General features: G+C 32.1%; 1 protein-coding gene across 1 annotated transcript; it reads right to left on the reverse strand.

The window, feature by feature from the left end:
• Window positions 1-8,526: 8,526 nt before the first annotated feature.
• Window positions 8,527-11,258, reverse strand: LOC139503884 (uncharacterized). Its single transcript, XM_071293875.1, has 3 exons — window positions 10,850-11,258; window positions 10,357-10,502; window positions 8,527-9,448 (listed from the first exon to the last, which is right to left on the reverse strand). The coding sequence occupies exons 1-3, from the start codon at window positions 11,244-11,246 to the stop codon at window positions 8,597-8,599; spliced, it is 1,395 nt and encodes a 464-aa protein (XP_071149976.1). The 5' UTR covers window positions 11,247-11,258; the 3' UTR covers window positions 8,527-8,596.
• Window positions 11,259-22,286: the final 11,028 nt, after the last annotated feature.

Here is a 22,286-nt window from a genome sequence, read left to right on the forward strand (position 1 = left end):
TTTCTCAATGAAATTTTACAGTGTGTTGTATTACTTTTGGGATAAATTATATCAAAATTATAGAAAACTTCATCGGCTTTAACTCAAAATATGGACAAATTTATGTTTAGGGCGTCTTGAAATCTTTTGACAGCATCCGAAGTGCTTATTTTTAACCTTTTTCAGCTAGACCAAATCACTACTTTCCTTTTAAATCTAGACCCAAATGATTTTACAGTGTAATTTCCCCAACCCCCTACTTGCAATTTGAGGCATTAAACATGGCGAAATAAATTTGGAAGGGGTATAAAATTAAATGGCAGGTAACCGTCTGTCAACACTAGGGACTATATTCGTGAACAACGAAATTCGAGATCAAAGGACGACAATTGTGGTCTCGGACCTGTTATATGTATATTCATTTTCCATTTGGTAATACCACTGCAAAAAGATTTTTTTATATAGTATAACATGTAAGACGTCCAGTTTTTGTAAAATTGTTTTAAATAGTAATTTAGTCCAGAAAATATATGAAAACAAACTCGGTTGCAAAAGTAGAATCTTATTCGAGTACTTCTTAGCCAAGTCATGAAATATTAATATCAAACTGAATAGTTATGTATTCAACAACAGGAATAACAAAGAAAACAATAAACATGGTGCATGTAAATGTTCTGTTAACAATGTTTAATTTACATATCCATTTTTAATTTAAACACAGAAAACTATTGTTGATTGTCAGCAAGAAACATAGTATAACTCTCGGATTTAAGAAAAAATGCCTATGCAATGTTCAGATCTAACGTGTCTGGACAATTCTTTCATAGATATTTGAAGAACATAATTTGAGAACCCATTAAGAGAGAGATAATCTAAAAAAATAATGAAATGAAGCTGACATGTTATCTTTTATATCAATGACAATGAAAATAACTGCAAAATTTGATATATAAGGTTTATATGCAGTCACAGGCATAACGTAGTATTGAACTTACTTAAAAAAGCCATACAAAATTTACATAAGTCATCAAAAGTCGCAATAAACTCATCATAGATACCAGGATTGAAAATTTGCATTTGAGCAAGACGTGCGTTTCGTCTTCAAAAGTCATCCGTGCTATTTAAAGTATACCACGTCACTGTGTTATTGTACGGTTGTAAATATTTTGTATTCCTGTCTTTATTTGTTCTTATGTACTTTGCCTGTAACCTTTTTGTGCTTCTTTGTCACATATTCGTGTGTTTTATAGTGATTAAAATTAATAGTAAAACAAATTTGTCGGTATCTTTCATGGTTGGAAAGGATTCGTGGCCACCAAAATATAACAGTGTTATGGGAGATAATTCCTACAACTAAAAGTGTTCGGTAAAAGTAAAAGAGTATAAACTGTTGGATATCATATTTCAAATATCAATGATTTATCTTATGAAACAACAATAATACTATGCAAGAATAAAACATAAATTAATACGGTAAAAAAAATAATTAGAAAGCCATTTGTCAGAGAATGATTGAAGGTCTTCCCATCCGAATGGATATATTTTGATACGCAAAAAATAAAATCCAAAATATCTTAGGTCTTAATGCGATATGGTTAACGAGTTATATCACTATACACATTATGGTACATAGACAAGGTGAGGAAACAGCTATTCTATGTCAATGACTCATTCAACTAAAATGTATGAACTTCAATGAGTCTTCAATATGTCGCAACTAACAAATTCTCTAGATGTTGTCATTATCTTAAACTGTTTTTGAAAAGAAGTAAACAATACAAAAAAAATGTGACCTTGACCTACGTGTTTGACATTGACCTAATTTTATTTTTATTTTACATTGTACCTCAAATCAATAAACCTTAGGTCTATATCACTAATGGTTTACCTGTTACAAATGGATATATCTAATGCATAAGGGGAGATAACTCTCATCTGAAGTCTCCCATACGCATCAGTCTAATCAATCTCAACAACCTGAGGATATAACGAGTAAATTGGAGTTATAGTTTTATCGTTATCTTAAACGGTTTACAGTTTAAACATATACCAAATATCTACGCGATGTATTCTGAAACAACAATACAACTAAAGAACAAAACAATGCGGACAAAAATATAACCAATGAGTCAGCGAAAATTGAAGGTCTTCCCACGTCTTATGATTCATTTGTTTACGGACATATCAAAACTCGGTTTAAAATGTCATTTCCAGAGTCAAATGCTATCTTATTGTACCTTGATTCATAAAATATACTGTTTCCATATTTTATGTTTAAATAAGGGAGATAGTACCTTACTCCCTGTTTTAAAAAAATGTCTCTTCCGGTATTATTTGAAAGTTTTTTTGACACTGGTTCAAAAATGGTATGGTTCTATATGCGTTTTAATTAAATAAGTACACAAATAACTGTGTTATACAAGGTCACTCCTGGTGGGCTTTTCAAAAGTCTAATGGCTTGCAACCTAATATTAAAAGTGCCATAGCTTTATCGGGTATGCGGTAAAAGCAGAGGTCAAATTCTAGAACGATAAATAACAAATACGATGGATAATTTATTGTCAACAATTAACAAGACTTCACAGTAAAAAAAAATAAGATGATAAAAATCAATAAGCTTACGAAATATGTATAGCAATTAACGTGACGAAAAAGTTTAAATGGTATTAATTGATAAAAAGGTTTGTGCATATTATGACAATTCATAATGTAAAGAGCACATAAAACGAGGTACCATAGTGGTACTAATATTATGTTATTTAGTGAACGTATGAAGTCCGTTTGAAATTATATTGTATTTATTTTTCTGTGTTTCTCATTTTAAATATTTGACTATGCTATATACCATCTCTGACTAATAACTTTGAAGTATTCGTGATGGATGTGCAGTTAGCGGCTAGTTCGTTATTCGATATTCCATATTCGATATTCAATATCTAACTGGCTGCTAGCAATCGGTTTTATATTCAAATCTAGTTGAAAATCATAAAAAAGATATATTTGATAACATGAAATGCATGATTTTCATAGTTGAAAGGAGTGAAAAAATACGTAGGAAATCCTTGCATGACCTCTTCAAGATGTATAAAACTCTCGTTGGCCTCGAATATAAACCCTATCAGTGCTTATGTAAGTTGAATATGTGTCTTTATATAATATAGAGTTTTATCAATACAAATACATCGAAACTGTAATTTTATTTTTAATATTTCTTAAATAAAAAGAAATATTTAGATATATAAATAGAATTATATACCTATATGGAGTTATTTTCTTTCAGAACGTCAGGTCATTCTTTTTCAGAATCAACCCGGACGATACCATGTTTCAATGGTATATGCTCCAAGGCATAAAATAATGACCTGTGTAAGGTCATTATTTTCCTTGATAAACATGCAATCTATGATTTACTTCAAAATTGTATTCGTCTTATAGTTTTTTGTTGCCGATTTGGAAATTTAAAGTTCAACCGATGATAGATGTAAAAGAAACCGTCATTGTAGTCCCGCAATTTAATTTTAGAAACAAATACATGTAACGTGAAGTTTTGTTGATTTATCGCTATATAATAAAGAAACATTATCATAGATGTCAGATGAATTTTAATGTAGACTTTCATAAAACAAATCCAGATTTAACATATTCGTGGGAAAGATTTTGAAAATCTTATTGAGTCAAACTGAATAGGTTGATTGATTTTTGGTTGCTTGCTTAACGTCTAGTGGCAAATATTTCATGCATGTTCAGAACGATACACACTGAATTGGAAATCATACTGTGACCTACATGTATTTATATTCGTCTTCTTGTCAGTTTTTATCTTTTTAAAATTTATGTTTACCTTTTACTCTATTAAATGATCAACTAATAAAATAATCTTATATTCTATTGAATAATATTAACGTAACTCACGAAAGGGTCGGGTGCGGAGGGTATATAATTTTATCCTGATTATCTTTTAATAAAATGTATTGCTATTCGAAAGACAATCTTTTTGAATTTTTCATTCGATTCAAGTAAAATGGTTAAATAAATAACAACTTTTCCGCGATAGAAATAACATAACAAATAGAAAAAAAACCATACCCTCTCCCCCTTTTTCATAAGCTAAGTGGTACAATAAATAACTTACAATGTGTCTTGTATTTGTCACACACCGTTATCGGATGGTAACAATACATTTGTGTCTTACTTCATGCAGTTACAGTAATATTTTTATTGTGTATGGATAACAATTTTTAAAAGGTTTATATCTAAATTATTTAGTGAGTTTTATTTCACATTTTAAATGAGCCGCAGGGCGTATTAAAACCTGAACGTATTAGAAAGGAATATCCCACTTTAGTGTTGTCGGTAAAAAAGGATACTAATTCTACAAATCTTTATAAAATTAATATTTTTTTACGGTATATAAGTCAGATAATGCATATTTTAAAGTTTTTCTTGTCGTAGAACACACCTCGGGGTGTCAGGATTGTTCAAAGAAAGACCTCCCTCCGGTCGGTCTTTCATTTGATCAATCCTGACACCCCTCGGTGTGTTCTACGAAAAGAAAAACCTTAAAATATGCATTATCTATAACATATATATGGAGAGTCTTTCTTTAATTTACCATGAGTGTGTGAATATTGTTTAACGCTTTTCAGCACGGGAAAAAAAATCTGTCAAAGGGGGTTCAAATATTTGTGAATTTTTGAACGAAAAACAGTATTTACGACATTTTTGTCGTTTTAGCGCATGTCCTGGTATACTTAAAGTATCAGTATTTCAATGTAAATTGTATAATAAAAACTGTGAGTTGTATACTTTTAACTTTGATTCATACTTATTTAAATACCGAAATATTTGTAATTTGACAAATAAGCGAGAGACAATATATTACTTTAACAAGATTCCTCGTTTAAAAGAAAAACTGTATTTAAAATACAATTTGGAGACAAGACTGCAATCGAAACAACTATCCAGTTGAGACCAAATGACAAAGATGTTAGCAACTATATTAGATCACCTGATGTCATTAAACAATAAACACATTCCATACAACTCAAAAGCTATAAAAGGCTCCAAAAAAATAAATGCAAAGCGATTCAAAAGAGAAAAACTTGTACAAAAAAAGTCATGTAATTTTAAAAAAAAGTAGAGAAATACAAATACGATGGATTACATGCATGTACTCTGGACTTTGGGATTTGCAAATGACGAATAAGGCAAGAATAAATATGTTGTTTGGCATCAAACCATTCTAAAGGCAGTAATATAGGGACTGGTGTAATAGCTCAACAAGGAAGACAAACCTTCAAAAATCAATTAAAAAATTAAAAAAGACTGTACTAATTAGATGGAAACAAATCATGTCGATGATCTTAACACAAAAGACACAAACAATCAATTTGTTAGTACTCTCATTTACTGGAAGCTAGTTACAAGCACATTCAAACTAATGAAAAAAATCATGAATTCATTACAGAACGTTACTTTTTTTCATCTATCGTGTTTTTTGATATTACGAACATGAACTATTGTTTTATTGGACCAAACATACGGTCGTTCACAATATAAATTTACCAAAATCAAAATACGCCGTGTGTTTTGTATATTTTTTTTCCATTAAAGTATTGATCATTATTTCTTTTACAAAATACTATAACAACAGAGCTTCCCTTTATTTAATCGAAACTGTTTTGCATAAAAGAAAAAGCTTGAACGGGTTTCTACAAAATACATTCATACAATATGACATAAAACATAATCGTCTTTTTTCATTATTATTCAACTCGTGTCATACTTTACAGTTAGTGTACTAATTTATATAAATGGACATCAAACAGACCCAACTCTTTTTAACTATTCTTCGCAGTTATTTTATTTGTTAGGGTTCATTAAAAGAAAAAAAGTTTTTAAAGTTGTCCATGTACACATTTTGTCAGGTTAAGGGTTGAAGAATGTATGGTGACCTCTTGATATCGTTGCGTCAGTTTTGTAGTTTTGTTACTGTATCATGGGCGTTAAAACCAAAAAATCTCCTTTTATTCAGCAAAGACATAATTCGATTCAAAATAAAACAACATATATAAAAAGTTATCTAGAAAAAATATTTTTAACTAGCTGCCAGGTTTTGCAATTTTAGGTAGGCGTCTTTTAACATTTGACTGTAGACGCTGCTAACAACTTTCCCGGTAGAGTACATCGTGGACATACAAAAAACATCATTTCCCGGAAGAGTACATCGTGGACAAATGAATTGTAAATGTTTTTTCGTCTTATCTAAATCAGCTGGGATGTATTATAGTTAACCCACTCTAACTTTGACACACCGCATCCTAATTGGATGATAATTACAGAATTTACGGTGAAGGAATAGACTAGCGTTACGACAATGGTTTGGATTCTTAAAGTGTCCTCTGTTAATACAGGAAGAATAAGAACTAAAAGATATAACCTCTTCCAAACTTTGTTGTAAGCCACTATGTTTCACGTTGCACTTCTCGTTCTTATGCTGACACATTTTATTGAATAAGGTATCCTAAAGATTATTGTGACCAAGTTTAGTTAAATTTGTCTCAGTTGTTTCAGAGAAGACTTTTGTAAAAGATTACAAACATTTACGAAAAATTGTTTAAAATTTACTTTAATGGGGAATAACTCCTTATGCGGTCAATTGATCATTTTGGTCATGTTGACTTATTTGTAGATCTTACTTTGCTGAACTTGTTTGCGTACATTCTGTTATAATATTCAAGATAAAAACCAAACACTTCAAATGTTCCTTAAAATTACCATTTTTTTTATGGACAGCAACCATAACACATGTAGTCTGATTCGTCTGAAGTTTTCAAGGCCGATCGATCTTAATCTGATGAACATTTTTGCCTAATCAGATTTGCTCTAATACATGACATTATAAATATGTTAAACTTTTTCACAAATTTTTGTAGTTCAAGCTACAAAGATATTTTTGTCATGCATCCGATTTCACCTAAATAGATGCACACGCCCGATGAAGCTAATTTGTTTAGCGAGATATTGCGTGAATAATATAAAATATAACAACTAATTTTATAACACTCATTAGTGTGTTAATGTTACATTCTTAGACACTATATATATTATTCTGAAGAACCTATGTTGATACAATGGTATCCAGAAACACATAGACATACATAATAATATTATAATAAGACATATGGTGCAGAAACAGCAAATAGAGAAGAAAAAGAATGCATACTAGGTTTGAAGGCTTACATTTTATCAGAGACAATCCATTTTCTATTTATGAAATCTCTAAAGGCTTTAGTTTCAGAAATATAAGTAAAAAAATGCATTTACCCCTATGTTCTATTTTTAGCCATGGCAGCCATCTTGTTTGGTCGGCTTGTTCATCAAACCTTTTAAAAACTGTATGCTCTAATGATGATTGTGGTAACGTTTGGTTAAATTAGTCTCAGAGGAAAAGACGTTAGTAAGATTATAAACATGTTTTAAACATCTAACAGAAAGAACAATAACGCCTTAAGGGTTCAGTTGACCATTTTAGTCATTTAATTTATTTTTATATCCTAATTTGCAGACCATTTTTGCTGTTTATAGTTTATCGCTATCTATAATAATATTCAAAATAATAACCAAACAATACACAATTTCCTTAAAATTACCAAGTGTGGGCAGCACTCCAGCAACCGGTTGTCCGATTTTTCTGAAAATTTTCGAGCTGACACATTTTGACCTAATTTTTCCTCGTGTCAGATTTACTCTAAACGTATTGGTTTCAGAGATATAAGCCAAAATCTGCATTTTACCCATGTGTTCTATTTTTTGCCATGGTGGCCATTTTGGTTTGTTGGCCGGGTCACCAGACACAATTTTTTTAACTAGTTACCCCAATGACGATTGTAGCCATGTTTGGTTTAACTTTGGCCCATCAATTTCAGATAAGAAGATTTTTGTAAAAGTTAACGACGACGGACGACGGACGTCAAGTGACAAGTGTCTGTTTTATGTTAGGAGCCTAATTCAGTGGTTATCGTTTGTGTTTCCTATTTGTTGTCGTTCATTTTTTGACATGAATTAGTCCGTTTCTTTATTGAACATCACAGAGCGGTTGTCTTTATACATTCCACATGTCTTGAACTAACAATTAACAATTCGTTTGATTTGTTTTATTTTTGTCATGTCGGGGCCTTTCATAGCTGATGATGCGGTATTGGTTTGTTCATTGTCACAGGCCGTACGGTGACCTTTAATTGTTCATTTCTGTGTCAGTTGAACTCTTGTGAAGAGTTGTCTCATTGGAAAATATACCACATCTTCTTTTTTATACTTATTTAAAAGGAATGATAATGAAAATTGATATGTAATGGTTTATGTATGCTTCGTTCAATCTTAAAGCTTTTTTATTTTCTCGTTGCTTTGTATATATTTATTATACTATTTTATATACATCAAATGAAAATCTTCTTTTTTTTTTATATTAGAACTATTTGTTTTGTCATCATAAGAAGCATACAATAATAACATTTATACAGTACATATTGAAAAATAATAACATTTATACAGTACATATTGAAAAATAATAACATTTATACAGTACATATTGAAAAATGTTTTTCTTTGCAGTTTCTCATTGTTCAAATTCTTTTGGAACATCACAGAGAAGAGCCGTTGTCTTTATACATTCCACATGCCTTGAACTTATTTCTAAGATCGCTGCTATTGCGTGCGTAAATGCTCGATTCTCCTTCAGTAGCGTTTCATCTGTGTCCTTATTTTTACAGTCAGTTTCATCTTTAATAGTAGGACGGTTTTTTGAAGTGTCTCTTTCATTTTTGCTGGGTTTGCCATTTTGTTTTACATGTTGAGTCATCGAGCTTTTTGTCATACCATTCTCTTTTAAATTATTTTCTGTTTGTTCTATTAGTCGTTTAAGCGTTTTTATATCTTCAGAAGACTTTTCTAGTTTGATACGGCTTTCGAGTACTTCTATCGTTTTCTCTGCTGAACAATTAACGGAGTCCTTAAGCTTGTCCAATAAAAGTTGCATTGTTTTCCGACGTCCAACCCAATTCTCCAACTGCTCCTTGCCATTAAACAGTTGCGAATTATTAAATCTTAACGTCATGTGATCCTCAAATGGGACTTTAGCATCTTTCATTGATGTAAGCGCTGTTATTTCACCACCGTCATCAAATGTTAAAAGTGGAATAACATATGTAATGTCTTTTTCAAATATTGATAAAATGTTATTGAAAATGCATCTGTATTCTTCGGTAAGTCGGCAAATTGACGGAACAACAAGGCAAGCTGCACTTATGTACTGGACTGATTGAAAGAGAGCTGATAATTGCTGGTAAATACTTTCATTATATCCGGATTCGAATCCCGGAACATCAATAATATTAAGGTTGAATCCGACATTAAAGCCTTTCTGATATCTTATTTTGTAGCAAACAATATCTTCTTTTTCTTGTTTTTTCTGCAAAATTCAATATGTGATTTCAAACGAAAACAGTCAATTGTACACACAAACATATGCATGGGACAAAAGTGAGTTTTCACTCAAAAAATGTCCTATCATTTCAACCAAAATCGATATTTTTCAAAAAAATATTACCAACTAACTGTATGAGCGATTTTTATAAAATAGATACAAAAAGATGTAAAAATGTCTGAAGTTTTATTGTTTATTTAGTCATAATTTTCTTGAGTTTTGTTTACATCATCTGATAAGATAAACACAAATAAAAAAAATTACGATTTTAATTTGGTTAGAATGATTGCAAAAAAAAAAAAAAATAACGGTACCAATTTTCTTGCACCAGATGCGCATTTCGACAATACATGTCTCTTCAGTGATGCTCGAGGCCAAAATATTTGAAATCCAAAGCTTATATAAAAGATGAAGAGCTATAATCCAAAAGGTCCAAAAAGTATAGCCAAATCCGTGCAAGGAATCAGAGCTTTGCATGAGGGAGATACATTCCTTAATTTATAATAATTTCAATCATTTTGTAACAGCAAACTTTTCAAGAATTTTTTTTCATTGTGTTTATCTCGTCAGAAAATTAAAATCAGCATGAGTAATATTATAACCAAATAAACAATAAAACTTCAGGTATTTCTTCAACTTTTGGTATCTATATTTAAAAAATCGCTCATACAGTTACTTTGTAATAATTTTTTGAAAATTATCGATTTTAGTTGAAATGATAGGACTTTTTTGTACTGGGAACTCACTTTTGTCCAATGTACTGTAATATGGAAAAAATATTTGTAATATTTTTTTTAAATACATCATAATTACAATATGAAAAAGTGTCCAACTTTATTTTCTAAAAGGTTAAGCACTATTTTATATTATTTTAGTTAAACAACGGTGCCTACCTCGTCCGTTATCTTAAATCGGAAGTTGTCAGCGAAAGAAACATCCGTTACATGGTTTATAATTGCATCAACCAATGTACTTTTGCCTGATCCACTGGCACCAAGCAGTAAGATAAATCGTTCATCTTTGCTGTTTACGTCTGAAACTAAATAAAATGCATGACTGTTTAGTAATGAATTTGAAAAAAAAGTGATAAGATTTACATTAGACAACACTTCAATTAATATATAAAGATGTTTCGAGTCCCAATACTAGCTAATTTAAAGCTTTCAGATGTCTCGAACTTCGAACTATATTTTTCTTCAAAAAATACATATGTTTTGTTTTTCAATAAAAAGCAAGGACACATTATTTTGAAAAAACTTTTATGGAATAATATTTTTTTTACAGAAAAGACAAAACGACTACTTCATATATCGAAGCCGAAGTTTAAAGAAGTAGATGGTTTTAATTTAACTTTTTGAAACGTAATGTTGATGATATATAACTTACGGAATTCGCGAATCTGTATTCCGTTTGAAGGGTTTGTAATTTTAACTGGACTCAAGCGGTAAACGTCAGAATCATCGCATATTCTGTCAGCAGATTTTAGTAACTTAGACGCAACTGAGGGTAATGTTTTTACTTCGGTTTTCAACAATTCAGACTCATCTCCATTTGAATCTTCCACATATATCTTAATTTCATAGAAAGTTTCACTTCTAAGATTTGACATCTGTATTTTGCTTTCTGAAGTTCGCTCCAATGCAAACTCATCTTTACTATCTTTGGCTCTATATTTAACAATGTACTTGTTAATTTGTTCGGGTTTTTCTTGTTGTCCCTGCCATTCAATACTTATGGTGTTACCTGTACATATCGTATTACACGAGTTTTGTTGAAGAGCCATATTTTGTCCCTAAGCAATCTGTATAAAAAAGCGAAAAGAAAGTTTTTATTGTAGTGTTAATAATGTATTTATTTATAAGTAGTTTTATGCAACCCTATTGCAAAAGGTAATATAAAAAAGGAGAGGTGGTATGATTTCCAATGAGACAACTCTCACTCAAGAGACCAAAATGACACAGAAATTAAAAACTCTAGGTCACCGTGCGGCCTTCAATAATGAGCATAGACCATACATGTACCAGTTTTATCATCAGAAATTATAAAAAAAAAACAACAGTAAATTACATTTTTTAAAGATTATATATACATATATATATGTATATAATATAATATATAAAAACGAGTCTAAATTGAAAACTACGTTCAAACCTATGATTGCGTGGATGTATTGGTGGACCTTATAATATAATGCATATACATTTCAAGTTGTTATGAGACCAAACTTAGACAAACTATCTTAGCCCAAATTTAAACATGACACGAGACAGACCAACGGACCATTCAGAATAAAATAATCCCTTTTTGGGGAAAAAAGGGGGGTATTTAGAAGAGAGATCTAAAGTACAACGATGTTAATGGTTCATGTAAACACTGGCTGTTTCCGATAGACCTTCGAATGATATATATTATTTTAAATGATAATCTATTTTTAATGAAAATAATCACACCTCTGTGATCTCCTGTTGAATCTCCTTCAGTGGTTACAATAATTGCTAAAGATACATGCACAATTTAGAAATCAACGATAGTTTATTTTATGATTAATTGTTCTTATAAACACATATTCGTTTGAACTAAACATATTTATTATGTTTCAGAAGTTTGATAATGCATCATAAAAAAAATATTAACTGCAATATTTATAAACGAATACAAAAAATACATAATAGTTAATATCTCCTTTTAAAATATTTTTGTAAGATTCTCTTATTTATTATGCCGAACATTTACAAAACTTACTGGTTAGTCGTCTTTCACAGCATATATAATCTATATGTTTAAAATGCCATGTCTTTTCTTACCTGTGCAACGTTTAGCCATGTGACCGTTAGAAAATGGTACGAAAGCAGTTACGTTGTATTCTTTAAAGAGACTAAACACGCCCCCGATATTGTAACCCAGCTCTTTATTTCTTAAATATTAAATATGTATGCGTAATCTATTTTATTGCAGAAAATCTGCGAGAGTAAAATGGACCTCTTCTAAAATTGTTTCCTTGTAATTGCCATAATCATTATACTTTTTTTATTACTCTCTCAGTATTTTCTCTACACGTTGATCATTTACAGACAGATGCTTGATTTCCTATTATTTTGGTAGACCTGATCAAGCCTTCATTGTGTCCGTGACAATAATTTAAAATCAAAATAAGCTTTAATCTCGCCAATACGCAATTCCATGATATAATCGGAGTGTACATGACAAAAACGGCAACTTCGATCACAAATGCATTACAAAATCAGACAATTTGTTAAGGTAATGAACTCTTAATTTCATCATGCGTGTTGCTAAGTGTCCAGTGGCAAATATTTCGCGCATATTGGGGACGAGAACAAATTGTCAACAAATGCAATATGTAGATCCTTAAATAGAGGACAGGCCGTCCGGGATGAAGGACGGGGAAATTTGGACTGTGCTTTGCAAATATGGGTATATTAGATAGGGACAGCAATGTTTTGATCTGTGTTTCTTAAACTATAGCAAGAGGTCAGCTATATTAGTTGTATGGAAGGATTGTAAGCTGTACGTGTCTGCCTGGCATGGTTCATTGGTCAATCCGATCTACTGACTCTTCAAAAAATGATATGCAAGGTTTCTTAACGCGCAGATATCGTGGTTTTCTCTTTACACGAAACATCCAGACGTAGCTGCGTATTTGTATATCCCGAACAGCTAAACGAACGTCCAATTCATTGAGGGTTATACACTTGGTCAGAAAAGACCAAGTGACAATTTATATGTATACCCAGCCACCTATTGGTTCAAACCGAGGGTTCAAATGATAACGAACCCATCGGACGAGATGTAAGCTGCCATTCATCAACCCATATTTTCTTCTATGTTTTCATTTAATTTCTTTTAGGTAAAGAGGTAATAGTATTTTTATTTTATTTTTCTATATGACTTAAGATCATCTTTTTGACAACCATATCATAGTTTCATTTTACAAGGGAAAAGCGAAGTAACTCGAATTGTGAAGTGGAGTGGTAGTTCGACGTAAATTTTTTCTTTCAAATGAATCAATAAACATCCCTTACTTTCTATATACAACAACAAAGAAAATAATAATTGTATACATTCAATGATATAAATTTCAAAGAATAAAGTACTAGTAGATCGAACCAAGTCCTTTATTTTTAGTATTGACATCATTAAATTACAACTTCATTATAAGAAAAAAAAATACGCATTAAAGTTTGAAGGAGTTAAATTCACCATTCCATTAATTAGAACTTTAGTTACACACCATTCCTTTATGGAAAGCCAACGGGGTCAAAATTCTTACGTCGTTACTTGTCAATTTGTAACTTGTAACTGTGTGATTTGCCAATTTTGATGTTTTGTAACTTGTCAATTCGTTAAATGTCGATTTGCCAATTTTGATGTTTTGTAACTTGTCAATTCGTTAAATGTCGATTTGCAAATTGTCAATTTGTATATTGATGTTTGCCGATTTGTCGATTCGTAAATTGTCAATTTGTATATTGATGTTTTGTAACTTGTCAATTCGTTAAATGTCGATTTGCAAATTGTCAATTTGTATGTTGATGTTTGCCTATTTGTAAATTCTATATGGATGTTTAGTAACTTGTCAATTCGTAAATTGTCAATTTGTATATTGATGTTTTGTAACTTGTCGATTCGTAAATTGTCAATTTATATATTGATGTTTTGTAACTTGCCGATTTGTAGATTGTCAATGTGTATATTGATGATTTGTAACTTGTCGATTAGTTAAATGTCAATGTGTGAAATGTCAATGTGTGAAATGGGTCCGTGTAGCACTTATCAATTCAAAGTTTTAAAAAGTTTTGAAATTTTAGATTTTTGGAATTTTGATCAAAGTTTTAAAATATCAAAATTTCAAATTGTGTTAAAGTTTTGAAATTTTGAAATTTTAACCAAATTATTAAAATATCAAAATTCTAAATATCGTTTATAAATTTGATATTTTAGAAACTTGATCAAACTTTTAAAAAACTAAACCTAATGTGCAATTTTGATTATTTCACTTTTTGAAAGTTTAATTTTTTATATTATAAATGTTTGCTTAAAATATCAAAAGTATAAAGGGGCGACAAGAGGGGTACCTGTAATCACTGATGTAAACACGGCTCTGATAAGAACTATTCTTAGTTATAAATAAATAGCATGAAATATATCAAATCATTCTTAATAACAAAATAAATAATTAAAAGAAGAAGTCGGGTTTTTTTTATGAAACATATTAGACATCACATGTGCATCTATCAAAAAAAATAATATAATTAAACCTATTTAAACCGGAATCAACTACGTTAATTTAAATCTCTTATATAAGGTTAGCGTTTGAGATAAATAATTCAAAGCTATTTTGTGTTCCCAGTGCCCAACATTTAGAAGTATTAGTGAAAAATGACCACCTCGCAGTAAACCATATAGTATTATTCGCCTTTTTGACGTTCCTGATGAAGGTAGATCCAGAAAAAGCGCTTCGGTGGGCTGGCATACAATTTAAAACGTTTTCCTTTCTTGTTTATCGATTGCATGATGATAATATATTGCCTTTTATGACGTATTTCAGTTCCAAGAAATGATACGGAAGGAATACTTAAATATAGCGTCGCAATAAAAGTTGTGATAGGCGTATTTCAGCTGGCCCGAGACAAAAAAGTGTACTGGTTCAGCGATTATAGACGTAATACTAAACTCCGAAACATAAAAATGTACTAAAATCAAAATCATACAAGACTTAGAAGGACAGAGGCTCCTGGATTGGGACAGGCGCACAAATGCGGCGGGGTTTAACATGTTTCATGAGATAACAACCCTCCCCTATACCTCTAGCCAATAAACCCTCCCCTATACCTCTAGCCAATAAAGAATGAAAAACACACAGTAATACGAACAGTAAAACGCACTTCAATAGGAAATACAAGTCCTATGTCAGAATAGGAAACAAACTAAGAAACTAATTAACATGCATGACAATGATAAAAAATAACAAAAGACTACTATACATAAGGCTAGCAGTTACTGTCATACGCCAGCTCCAGACCACAATTAAACTAATTGAAAGGTTTTATATGTCCTCATTATGCACACTCTCTCCCTGTTGCATTTATTGCTATTTTGTTCCGGAACATTCATGAAATATTTGTTACTGGCAACAATAAAAAATCGATAATTTAAAATAGGTTGTTTACATACAAATTACGAAGAAACGTAAGATTCAACTTCCTAGGACAAAGTAGACCTTATAGATGGATTTAAATATGTTTTAACTTCACTTTGGTCAAACACCTCTTTAATTGTTTCGTTCTTATTTTGCTTGAATTTCAAATTTCAGTTTCAGCGTTCCGTATGTGAATTCTTTACTTCAAATTCAGCGTTTAACATTGTACTGGTTTTTCGAGAGCGACATTGGTGTACGGCCAACAATGGAAAAAATCCATCATGCAGCTGACAGTGTGGCTTCTCTTTGTACGCCCCATTCTGACTGGGTGTACATGTGAACTTTTAGTTTGCTAAAAGTCGATTGTCGTACGATAACTTCGTTTCGTTCCGCTTTTTATCTCGTTTCGCTTTTTACAGGTATCCCTCTTATTGCCCCTTTTCTATTTTGATATTTTAAGCAAAGATTTAAAAAATTAAACTTTCAAAAAGTGAAATAATCAAAATTGCGCGTTAGGTTTAGTATTTTAAAAGTTTGGTCAAATTTCTAAACTATCAAATTTATAAACGATATTTAGAATTTTGATATTTTAATACTTTGGTTAAAATTTCAAAATTTCAAAACTTTAACACAATTTGAAATTTTGATATTTTAAAACTTTGATCAAAATTCCAAAAATCTAAAATTTCAAAACTTTTTAAAACTTTGAATTGATAAGTGTTACACGGACCGAAATGTCATCTTTGTATTATGCTAACGATCATTATGACGACAGATGGCGCTCGGTTTCTTCTTCGGTGTATAAGCCTCCTGTAAGTAGGAGCACCTCCATTTGAAATATAAACCTAAGAAAGTTTAATCAATTAATTACAGCAAATGCGTCTAAAAGAAAACAAAACAAAAATTGCATGTGTACAGGATCCCAGTTCTATTTTGTTTACTGACGTGGACTTTCGTTCGAGAACGGATTAAACTATATAAAAATGCATCCCGACTAGTTTAGCCTCCCTCAACGTTATCGATCTATCCTAATTTCGAGTTTAATGAACTAGTCGTTGATCAGTGGTATATTAAGACTGGATTATTCAGGTAAATACAAGAAGGAGATGTAGTAATAAACCGTATGATTGCCAATGAGACAACTATCCACCAAAGCGAAGTTCAAATAAAGACAATGTAAGCAAGAATAGGCAATCTACGGCCTTCAACAATGAGAATACCATACAGTCGGCTATAAAAGCTACATCATTACTGGAAAAACCTGATACTATAGTAGTAAACGATTTCAATTAATCCTAAAATGCTAATATTGGACCATTTTATTCTGACAGGAGGGGAAAGGGCTGACATATGATATTAATATACATGCTTACTGAATAGTTCTGGTCAAGAAGCTTAAAAATTGCCGCTACCAGATTTCCTTTCTATAAAAATTTACAACCAAAAAGACCAAAATATTCACGAGCTCTCGATCTCAACAGATGATTAACGCCCGGTCCTCCACATATGAACCCCAACCGGTGACACACCTCCTTATAGCCCGGCAACCTTACCAAATCTAATATTTTGTCGATCGAATCGAACTCACCGAAATGATTCACGATGTTTATCAATAAAGCTATTTGTTTTGAAATTTGCATGTCATATGAAATTTAAAAAAATCATTTGCAATGAATTTGTAACAATATAATCATAATATCCAATTCCCAAACTATGTTGTATTCCGCCTGTCTCTTCTGTAGAGCAGTAAGTCAGGATCCCTGGCTACATGAACCATCTACTCAATACCTAGTACATACACCTGGGACAAACCCAAAATCATGTTCAAATATTTTCATGGGGAAATAAAATTAGTGTAACTATATTGGAGATAATTGCCTCTGTCATGCAAATAGCGAGATGGTGAGATCTTTTCTCTGACAAGTCAAAGGGATAGGGCGTCACTATGTTTAAAAGTGGATGTATTAAAAGGGGTGTGAGATAAAAAAACAAAATGTTTAACCCCGCCTCATTTTTGCGCCTGTCCCAAGTCAGGAGCAACCTGCCTTTGTAAGTCTTGTATGATTTTTAATTCTAGTTTCTTGTGTATAATTCGGAGTTTAGTATGACGTCCATTATCACTGAACTAGTATACATATTTGTTTACGGGCCAGTTGAAGATCTCCTCCGGGTGCGGGAGTTTCTCGCTGCATTGAAGACCCATATTGGTGGCCTTCGGCTGTTGTCTGCTCTATTGTCGGGTTGTTGTCTCTTTGACACATTTCACATTTCCATTCTCAGTTTTATGACAATTGTTAAATCGGGCCCTTGGCAGCAATTCAGTGTTCTCTTTGTACGAGTTTTTTTTTAATTGTCTGGTTCCATAGCACTGAGAAACCAGCCCCTGGACCACGCACCTCGTACAGAAATATTAGCTTCTGGCTTGAGCGTCTTGTCTGTTTGTCTTGTAGTTTCAGTTTGCATGGTGAGCGTGTTAGAGACTTAACCAGCTTCTCTGGATTTGTCTCCTGTTATAAATCTCGCAGGTTGTCGCTGTATCAAGTTCTTTCAAGCTTTAATATTGATGTTTGTAGATGTGTTCTGGTTCCATACTATTGACAATATGATATCCCATTATTGACCTGATCATTGAAATATATATGCGGTTTTCTTGCATTCCGATAAACAATATCTCAAATTTCTTTTCAGGAATCCTAGTGTTAGTTTGCCTTCTTGGCTACGTTGGAAATATTGGTAGTTCATTTTAGGTCATCGTTTAGTTTTCTGATTCCTTTAGATTTTATAACAGTTTTTGATATATAGTATACAATAAATAAGTGACTCATTTAGAATAATTTTTCACTTCAGTTTTTTTGTAAAGTACAAATATGATATGATAAAACATTTGTTATCTTCATTACTCATGCAGGAGCGAAATATATAAATATTTTTCTTCCATTTACTTCTTGTTTAAAAAGATCATTAGATAACTACATTCTTTTCTGAAATTTTCATATTGAGATTATAATATTAAGGAATAATGGGTGTCAAACCTTTCTCCCATTATACATTTAGTCAAAATTTTGCGGCCCATGACAATACTAGTATAAATTGTCAAGCCCCGTCTTGTATTTCATGTATTTAGTCTTATTTTGACCCGGTTAAATATTGAGTACGGAAATTTCCTGCCAAGTGACAGTACTATATTTGCGAAGTTGATGAGGAAGCCCGTTCCAGCGACACATCTATATATATACCTTAATACAGGAAGTGACAAACCCAATCCAAGGCCAGATGGGTGACCAGTACATTCGTAAACAGACATGTTTATTTGAGGTCACCTCTATATATAACTGAGTCCCTGGTATACATGCCATATAAAACAAACAAATGCATTTATCTATTTGTTTTCTTTTATATATATGTGGTGTACAGAATTGATTTAAATTACTTTGGTATATACAAGGATTTGTATAGTAGAATCTAACTATACAAATCCTTGGTATATATTCCATATGGCGGTGCACATACTTACATGAGGCTTATACACATAAGAAGAGCTCTACATCGAGCGCCATCTGTCGTCATAATGATCGTTAGCATAATACAACATTTCACACATTGACATTTAACTAATCGACAAGTTACAAATCATCAATATACACATTGACAATTTACAAATCGGCAAGTTACAAAACATCAATATACAAATTGACAATTTACGAATCGACAAGTTACAAAACATCAATATACAAATTGACAATATACGAATCGACATGTTACAAAATATCAATATACACATTGACAATTTACAAATCGGCAAGTTACAAAACATCAATATACAAATAGACAATTTACAAATCGACATTTAACAAATCGACAAGTTTCAAAACATCAATATACATTACAAATCACACAGTTACAAGTTACAAATTGACAAGTCACGAATTAACAATTTTGACCCCGTTGGCTTTCCATATTCCTTAACTGTTGAATTTAGCTGCAGCTGTTCCGTAAAATAACAAACCATGTGACACTGGCATAAAAATGATAGTGCGAGTGTCCAGAGCATCCGTGTACTATGGACACATTTTTTCTTCTTTTATTTTCCAAAGCATGTGAGCATGTTGATTAAATGTACCTTTACGCTAAGCACTTGTGAGTTCTTTTTATCACCTGTTTCATTATTAAGAATACGAAATTGTTTCTAATAAAGAAGGCAAGTAAGTAAGAAAGGCAATTTTATTTAGAGTAGGTCATGTATCATTGTTATTTTGCTAACTAGTAAATTAAAAAGAAGATGTTGATTTTTTTGCCAATGAGACAACTTTCCACAAGAGACCAAAATGACACAGAAACTAACAACTATACATGTAGGTCACCGTACGGCCTTCAACAATGAGCAAAGCCTATACCGCATAGTCAGCTTTAAAAGGCCCAGACACAACAAATGTAAAACAATTCAAACGAGAAAACGGTCTGATTTATGTACAAAACTTTAACAATTAACAAATAAGTAACACATAAACAAACGACAACCACTGATTTACAGGCTCCTGACTTGGTACAGGCACATTCATGCAGAATGTGGCGGTAATAAACATGTAAGCGGGAGTTTTATTTTGAGTATTGCTATGTGTTTGGTTTTTTTTCTACACTGGCTTGAGATATATATATAGGGGGAGAGTTAAATTATCACAAAACATCAAGTTTAACCTCGCTGCGTTTTTGCGCGTGTCCCAAGTCAGAAGCCTCTGGCCGTTGTGAGTTGTGTGTTATTTAATTTTAGTTCATTTTTTTTTTCTTCTTTTTTTTTTATTTCGGAGATTTGTATGACGTTCATTATTACTGAACAAGTAATTTATTTATTTTTTTGTGGGGGGGGGGGGGGGGGAGTCGGAGTCGTGCGGGATTTCTCGCTATATTTGGCCTTCGGCTGTTTTCACTTCTTTGGTCGGGTGACTGTATCTTTGACATGTTCCCTATTTCCATTCTCAATTTTATTTTCAAATATAAAGGGATGAAAGGTTTCATTTTTCAACCTGTAGTAGTATGAAATGGGGTCAGTCACCCACCAAAAACCCACCGGAAGTCACGTCACAGCTAATCCTCTTAACTATGACGTAGTATCCGGTCTATAATCTCTTAATCCTCTTAACTGCTACTTAACATCCGGGTTATAATCCTCTTAACTGAAGTAGATTAATCTCTTAATCCTCTTAACTGCTACTTAACATCCGGGTTATAATCCTCTTAACTGAAGTGGATTTATCTCCTAATCCTCTTAAATGCTACTTAACATCCTGGTTATAATCCTCTTAACTGAAGTGGATTAATCTCTTAATCTTCTTAACTTGTACTTAACATCCTGGTTAAAATCCGGTGGGGGGGAAAATTAACGGACATGTTTTTTAATCCCCCCTACCCTCCTACGTATGATCTTGTAAACGTGGCATACACGTTGATACATCCACGTTTAAACCCCTTAGTATATAATGCAATGTGAACTAGTTTCAATCATTCATTCAAGATGGAAAATTTTAACCAACATATGATTGACCAACTGGTAAAAGATATTCCACATGATGTGTTACAGAAGTTACAGCAACTGTCAGCGCAGGACTTTAATACAGTCTTACAATCAGTTAAGCAGCAAAATCCAACTGAAAAACAATTTGATCAAACTACTACGGGAAAATATGACAGTGTTCCAGATGAAGATAATGTATCAAATTTTGAGTGTCAAACATGCGGTATGAGGTATGCAAGAAAAGCTTATTTGATTCGACACCAACAGAACCATTCGAATATAAACTATGAATGTGAACATTGTGGTTTCACCACGAAAAGAAAAGATGTTTTAACTAAACATATGAAGAGAAAACATGATGTAAAGAAAAACGTACAGAAGGAAGACGACGTACAACCCCCCCCCCCCCCCCCCCCCCCCCCCCGTAAACGTCAGAGGACAGAAGATGTTGACCAACTTCCCGAGGAACGAGTACGCAATGCAAGAGAGAAAAGATCGTTAACAGCAACAGCTCTGAACGATGGTGTGGAAAATATTCAATTACAACCCAGCAACAATGAAGAAAGATATGACTTGATGTTATTTTTCAAAGAAAAACAAGTGGATATTGCGCAAATATTAGAGGAGAGACTACTCAAAAACAATATAAAGTTTTATATGAGTGTACATGTAAGAATGATTAAATATTCACCAGATGGCAAATACGACGAAGCTGAACCGCATTTCAATACTAAAGTGAGTACCATTTTACAATCTGGTGCTAGTGAAATACCTCACGAGTTGAATAAAGGATTTCAAAAAATATTCATTTCTTTCGAAGAATTCATCAAGAATGGGAGTGGATGGCAACTTGAAGAGGTTTTACAACTTGATCTGTGCGTCACAAAGTACAAACCATTAAAAGGAGGTAGTTATTTAGAACTACCAACATCACTCAAAAGATCGAACTGTATACTCAACATTCAGAACTTGGACAACAAATGTTTTTTATGGACTGTTCTTTCCAGTATGCATAACTTTCAACAAAATCCAGAAAATGTAGAGAATTATGTTCCATTTGTTAACTCAGTTAACATGACTGGTATCGAGTATCCCACTCCGTTATCTCAAATATCACAATTCGAAAAAACAGAATACCACTATTTCAGTTAACATTT

The sequence above is a fragment of the Mytilus edulis genome, chromosome 14, assembly GCF_963676685.1.
Source record: "Mytilus edulis chromosome 14, xbMytEdul2.2, whole genome shotgun sequence".
Lineage (NCBI taxonomy): Eukaryota > Metazoa > Mollusca > Bivalvia > Mytilida > Mytilidae > Mytilus > Mytilus edulis.